This window comes from Helianthus annuus, chromosome 9 (assembly GCF_002127325.2).
Source record: "Helianthus annuus cultivar XRQ/B chromosome 9, HanXRQr2.0-SUNRISE, whole genome shotgun sequence".
NCBI lineage: Eukaryota > Viridiplantae > Streptophyta > Magnoliopsida > Asterales > Asteraceae > Helianthus > Helianthus annuus.
In genome coordinates this window covers 141,505,706-141,512,974 of record NC_035441.2, presented here as the reverse complement: position 1 = coordinate 141,512,974, position 7,269 = coordinate 141,505,706, and the positions used below count along the sequence as shown (strand labels likewise).

At 40.9% G+C, this 7,269-nt stretch overlaps 1 protein-coding gene across 1 annotated transcript; it reads right to left on the bottom strand.

Annotated features, from left to right (window-relative positions):
- Positions 1-5,582: 5,582 nt before the first annotated feature.
- On the bottom strand, positions 5,583-6,923 carry LOC110876507. The gene has a single exon (XM_022124677.1). It carries the CDS (start codon positions 6,921-6,923, stop codon positions 5,583-5,585), a length of 1,341 nt encoding a protein of 446 aa, XP_021980369.1.
- Positions 6,924-7,269: the final 346 nt, after the last annotated feature.

Sequence of the window (7,269 nt, the reverse complement as noted above, 5' to 3'; positions counted from 1 at the left end):
ACCGTAAGCTGGTATGATTCCTTTTCCTTGAAATTCGCAAAAAGTTTGCCTTAGTACAGTTGTTTATTGCTTTTTATAGCTTTTCGATTAGTTTACCGCACTTTAAATTCTAATGTAGTATAGTTGTAAAGTTCATTTTTGAATTAGCCGAAGTTGTAACTTGGTGTTTTCTACCGAAAGCCTGAAACCTACTTCATAAAATGTTGTTGCATTTGGAAAACTCAATCAAAATGGAAATTTGTTCAAATAGACAAAATCTGTTCAAAAGTGTGCAAAATTTCAAAGACTTGGTAAATTTTGAGAAAAAGGGTCGACGAAACATCTTTAGGACAACGAAACTCCTAAATGTCGACGAAAGTCCATGGTCAAAGTCAACTGTTTTTAACCTAGGTCAAACTGGTCAAAATTTGAAATGTTCACGACGAAACTCATGAGTTTCGTCGAAGGCATGACGAAACCCCATTGGACTTAACTTAATTTAGTCATGGACTCAATGTTCAAGCCCAATCCAAGCCGAAACAAGAGTTTCGTCGAGCCCGTGTAGAGTTTCGTCAAGAATGAGGTTTCGTCGAGGGTCATGAGTATATAAGGGGTCCCAGTAGTCAGAAGTCCTCATTTTTTTCAAACCCACTTGCCTTTTCATCTTCCCCAACACTTCACACCCATACTCTTTTTCACTGACTTCAAATCACAAAACCCTTCATATTCTCAAATCTTTTTCATCAAACTGAAGGTATACAATGTTTGATCAAATGTTTCGAACCTTAGGCACCCTGTGTTTCTGTTTGAAACTTATTAACAAACCCTCGGTCACCCCTAATGCTTCGATTCTTCATATAAATCTGTGTTTTCTATTTTGCTTTTATCAAAACTGATATAACTAGGACTTGTATGTTGTTTTGATTGTTGATTTGGGCTAGGTTTTGTATAACAAAAAAAACAGGGGATGTATGTTTTGATTGTTGTTTAAACCGGTTTGTACATTATCGGTCGAAATCTTGTCAGTTTTACTTTGGGTTGTTTTTCTTCAGGTTTGGGTATAAATCAAAGTGTCATAATGTGGTGTGTTTGTGAATCATTCATTGTTTAACTGTCAATCGACGAAACCCCCTTTGATTTTGAAATCCCCAAATTGACGAAACCCTAACCCTTGTCATCGAAACCCCTTTGACGACGAAACCTAAGTTTCTTCAAACTGATTGACGACGAAACCCCCTATGACGAAACCCACTTTAAACTAAAAGAACTTTCGTCGAGAGACTGTCGACGAAACTCCTCTGGTCAAAGGTCAACTCTGACTTTGTTTGACCAAGGATGTTTCGTCGTGATGAAGGGAGTTTCGTCGAAGTGATGAAGTTTCGTCATCAAGGACTTAGAAAATTTTTCAAGTTTGGTGCTCTTTCACAGAAGATGTGTTTATACATGTTCACTGTTCAATTCAAACTATAACTTGTATACACACATGTTTAATGCATATGATATATCACCATGACTTATTGTGGATGTTTGCACATTCAGATGGCACCGAAAGAGAGAAAACATAAGGCCCCGGCTAAGAAAGAAAACAAATCAGAAGAAGTGATGTCCGAGAAGCGTCACAACTAGATTGCCTATCTTGATCCGGAAGGAAAGATCACCGAATTGAAAGAAATCACGCAGTGGATAAGGGAGTCGAGGATTAATAAAGTTGTCACCATTTCAACTCCTGTTTTCAAGTCATTTGTTAAAGCTTTCTGGAACTCTACAAGCGTTGTCCAAGTAGACGGAACTGAAGTCATTCAAGGGCAAGTGAATTATCTGAACGTGATTGTCTCACCAACAGACGTGCAGGATATGACATGGAAAACAATGATCTTGTTGGTCTCATGGTGGCATTGGTGCTGAACAAACCGTTTAGCATCTCAAAGTATATTTTTGCCAATATGAAGGAGAATATGACAAGAACTGGTAGTTGAACATCTGGGAATAAATTCTGGATGTATCCTCGGTTTCTACAGATGATCATGAATGTTCAGCATCCCGGTCTTCCAAAAGCCGATAATGATATCCTGAAGATAGAAACTATGATCGAGAATTCATTAAGGATATTCAAGAGCCTTGCAGCAAAGAGATACACAGAAAGTAAGCCGCCTAGGAAGTTAATTGGTGCTCTTGGTAAACCAGACTACATTGCTCCTGCAGATGACAAATGGCGTCATGATGACAGTCAATCTGATGATGAAGGGCCGAAGTTAAAGAAAAGGATGGTAGAAAAGTTTGGTCCAACGGATACTGGTTCGTCTGACAGTGATAGTGATGATGAAGGTGGTGATGGTGGGGATGCAGGTGCTGGTGCCGTTGGTGCATCTGGTGCTGGTGCATCGTCTGCTGGTGCAGCAGGTGGTACATCAGCTGGTGATGACGAGGAGGATACCGAGTCTGATGACGATCCACCTGAACCTGGGTACGAAGTTACTATGATGAACGCGGTGTGAAAAGGATCAGGAGGATTAGACAAGAAGATGGCCCTGAATACGTTCCTTCGAATACCGAAGCGGAACGTTTAAAGAAAAAGGAAACGGCTATCAAACGAAAGAAGAAAGCAAGAAAGTACATTGGTACTTCATCTGCACAGCAATCCGTTCCTCAAGAGCCTTCACAAGAAGCGGAAATGGATCCAAACCTTGGATTCACGGCTGCTAAAGCTTCGGAAATGGTGCCATCTCCTCCAAGGTCTACCGAACCAGCTCCTGTAGTGAGTTCAACTCCTGAAACTCCTACAGTGACCCCTCAAGAACCTGCTCCTTCCATAGCGTCAACCATTCATGCAACGACTTCGCAGCCAGCCGCAGAGCGCAGACAGACTAGATTCTCACAGATGCAGCCTGACGAAAAGGTAGACTTCTTATTCTCTCAACTTCAAGCTGCTGCAGGTCAAATCAATAGGCATTCGGAAGTAATGAAAGTTACACGAGGCGATTTGATCAAACAACAGTTGGAGATAAACACTTTAAACTCCACTATTGGGCGACAACAAGCTGAAATCACACGCCAGCAAGCTGAAATAGAGCAATTGAAAGCAGAAAATGCTAGTTTGAAAGCTGTAGACGAAGTGAGAGAGCGACAGTTGCAACAGATGCGAGCTGCAGATAATACTCGAGGTATTGAAATGAATCGCATGAAAGAAAGCAGCTCTCAACTTCAGAGGTTGGCCGATGCTCTCAAAGAAAGACATGACTTTATGAAACAGTGGTACGATTCTCGAAACACCACGATAGTTGATGGGGTCAAGAAAATAACTGAAGGCTATGAGTTTCTTAGAAAGCTGGTCAATACTCTGTGGGGCGATAGATGTAAACAACAAGAAGTGTTGAAGAAAAAGGATGATGATCCTGAAGATCAGGGGAACCCCGACCCTTCTGCCACTTCAGAACAACCTCCAGCAACTACCTTTTCTCAACTTGTTGTCTTCAACCTCCAGTGGAACCGTTGAAGAAGTACAACAGCTTGAAAGCAGTTCTGTCATTGAAAGCTCATTGCTTGGTACATCTTCTGTTCCTAGTACAGCTGATCTTGCTTTGCAGGCTGTTCATCCTATCACTGGAGAAATTCTAGAAGAGGGAGAGATTGTGTCTGATCTGTCGCATGAGCAGTTGTTAGCTTTGAATGCGATGAAAGAAGTTGATGATGCTGAAATTGATAAATTTCCAGTTGAACCAGAGATTACAAATGTTGAAAACATTGAAGAGATTGCGTTTGAAGGGGAAACCAACAAAATAACTTATGTTCGTGCCGACGGAATGGAGTTTGATCCATTTGATGAAGAATGGATGAAAGAGAATCAGGAAGACATTGATGAAAAATTGAAGAATCGGGCGTCTTCTGATAATTCGACTGATTCATTCGAGGAATGGAGAAAACGTTTCTTGTCAATAGTTGAAAAGCCTACACCGCCAGAAGCATAGGTTGATTTTCTACAGTTTGAGAAAGTTAAGCCACATGGAAGAATTCTGAGCTGGATGTTCGTGAAGGAAATCCACTGTGTTGCCATCAAGCGTGAATTTGGCATTCAGTACTTCATATCGTTGCTAAGCATATTGTCCTTACCATTTTACGACGTTGCAGCTTTGACGAAGCTCGAGCTTGTTAATCGTTCAAACTTCGAAGGAGCTACATTGTTCGCTCGCAAAATAAAGTTTAACAAAAGGACAGGCTGGAAAAACGAGTTGCTCAAGCCTCAGTTCCCCATCTATCAACAAATCAAGTTCAGTTTGGATCCATCGACAAATACGGCGCGATACAAGCTTGTCTATCAACCCGCGAAGGTTATGGACAAGATCCCTTTAATACCGATGAAGCAAAATTTTCTTGATGATATGAGGCTATGGTGCTACGATCCGGATACTCATGAAGCGATGATTGTATTTAATGGCGATCGTGAAAATTTTCGGATGTTAGATCCGATGTGGATCGTGAATATGTCGGCAAAAGACATCAACAAGCTGTTCCGGCATGATATATTCCATGATGACAAGGATGCGCATTAAGCGTTGCGATTTCAGCGCGTCGCTTATTACTGCTTTTACCGAGGAATTCATGCTGGAAGCACCTGGACGCTGAAACACTGAAGATTGAAGACCGAAGACAGTAACAAACAAGGGGGAGTTTGTTGATGCATATTTTGGTGTCTCTCACTTGTCTTTATATAACGATGTATTTTGTACGGTCTTTTTACATTGTTGAGTCTGTATTCGCCGTCGACCAAGTCGGATATCCTCCTATCCTACTTGTGTCCGATAAAGTTTGTCTCGTTTGTTATGTTATGTAATGTTAATGAACAATGCATGTTGCATATTGAGTGTTTATGTTTGCTTGTGTGTTTATACATGTCTGCTGCAAACAGACAGTTTGCAGCACACATCAATTGCAGCCCTCGACGAAACTCCCAAGTTTCGTCGAGAACATACATGACGAAACTCCCTTTGGTCAAAACTCAAGGTTTCGCCATGAACAGTGACGAAACTCCTAGAGTTCCGTCAACTGTGATGTTTCGTCGGGCCCAATTCAACTTTCGACAAGCCCAGTTGATGTTTCGTCACTGTTAGGCCTGGGCTGCCTATATAAACACATCATAGTTGCAGTGTGAAACTATGAGAGCATACCCACTGTGAAAGTCTACTGTCAAACATTGTGTGTATTTGATTGATCATTGTTCTCATCTAATCAATTGACTGTGATTCATTGGTTATTCTGTGTTTGTTATACTGTCTGTGTTTGGTTTGGCATCGTCACGGGGATTCCGCACTCGTGACTGCGTTTGTGATAAACAAGTGATTTGCTTTCGTTTATCGATCCTCCGAGAATCGGGACCTACATTCTAAAAAATTGATGTGACATAACTTAGAGTCGGAAGCGTGTCCTAATCTTGAATGCCAAATTCTTTCATCTGTTTTCAAAACCATAGCTGTTCTTCCTCCAGTCGCCATTCCCATCCGATAAAGACCATTAACGCAACTACCCGTTCCAATCAACGTCCTCGAGTGTAAGCCCTGCATAACACAGAAGTTTGGAAAAAAACGTCACTGAACATTGCAAATCTTTAGTCAATCGGCTAACCGAAAGCAAATTGCAATTAAAATTTGGAATATGTAAGACGTTTTTAATTTTTGCTCCTCCAATAAGCGTGCGTTCTCCATTCGCCTGAACCGGTACATTATCTCCATTTGGAATAATAACCGGTGATTCTTGATTTTTTTAACAATATTTTCAAGATGATTCTTTTCATAAACAACATAATCGGTTGATCCTGAATCAACAATACAATCGTCAGATTTGGATGATGATGCAATAACCTTACCGGCCATGTTAGCTTTACGAATATGTTCACCTGCGCCTTTGTCTCCTGCTTCACTGAAGTGCTTCAAAAGGGTCTCGTATTGCTCATCAGTTAAGCCCGCCACGGTCTTGATATCTTTCGGATTGTTGTCAACGCAAGCCGCCTTTGATTTTGTCTTTTCATTCTTCTTGCCGGGCCACCGTTCCAGATATCCCACGAGCTTAAAACAGCCTTCTCGTTTGTGCCCTTCACGTTTGCAAAAGGTACAATAACTATCTTCGTTATTTCCGGACCGTTTGATTTCTTTCTTCTTTTGTTGCGTTTCAAACCCTCCACGGTAATTTGCTTGAAAAACTGCACTCTCGATTTGAACCCTGTTTCCAGCCATAATGCTTCTCTGTTGTTCGTCTTCCGAGGCCATCCGGTATGCTTCTCCCAGCTTCGGGTTTTGTTTCATCGAAAAACGTTGTGTCCTTATGGTTGAGAATTCAGCATCTAAACCCATGAGAAACTCATATAAACATTCCTTTTCTTTAAGTTCTGATAGTCGTTTCCCGATTTCACATGAACAATTACTACAAGTGCAGCGTGGTGTAGGTAAAACGGTATGTATTTCATCCCAAAGACCCTGGAGTTTTGTGTAATACGCGGAAACAGAGCTGCCTTCCTGACGAGTGATTGTAAGAGACTGTTTCAATTCGTAAGCACGCGAAGCGCTTTCTTTCTCGAACCTTTCTTGCAAATCTTTCCATATTTCTGCGGCAGTGTTCGCGTATTTGACGCTACCCCGTATCTCCTTCTCCATGGCAGTTGTTAGCCATCCTTTTATCATCGCATCACAACGCATCCAAGGCATGTACATGTCTCCTGTCTTCTCAGGTTTAGGTACAGACCCATCCACGAAATTGATCTTGTTTTTGGAAAACAAGAAATTCGTCATCTCTTGAATCCAATCATTGTAATTGTTGTCATTGAGCAGCTCATTGACTTGTACCTGTCTTGGCAAATCAGACGGGTGTATGTAATAAGGAGAACTTGGGTTGATGATTTTGTCATCGGTCTTCCCATTGCCGGAAGACTTTTTCGTGTTTTCGTCATCATTGGCCATGGCCGGTCGATTGTTTTAGGTTTTAGAATTGGAGCTTCTGCTCTTATACCATATAAAGTTTGATATCAGCCAAAAGTGATTTCTTCATTCACCAAAAGGGACTTAAATACAATTAGAAGCCTAATAGGAAAATAATCCCTGAATTCTAGGAAAACAAATAAGAACCGTAAATAACTAATAGACATAAGTAAAGGAATAAAAAATCCTTTAACGGCTTAAAATACATTAAATCCGTTTTTAATGAAGGCTCGAACCCTTGACCTTAAAGAGAATTACACTTAGCCCCACCGTATGTACGTAGTTTAGTATGTAGGCATATTAGTAATGTGAAACAAATATAACAAGT

What these genes read in the sequence shown, in the direction of transcription:
- LOC110876507 (XM_022124677.1), bottom strand. Translation starts at nt 6,923, where the DNA reads ATGGCCAATGATGACGAAAACACGAAAAAGTCTTCCGGCAATGGGAAG.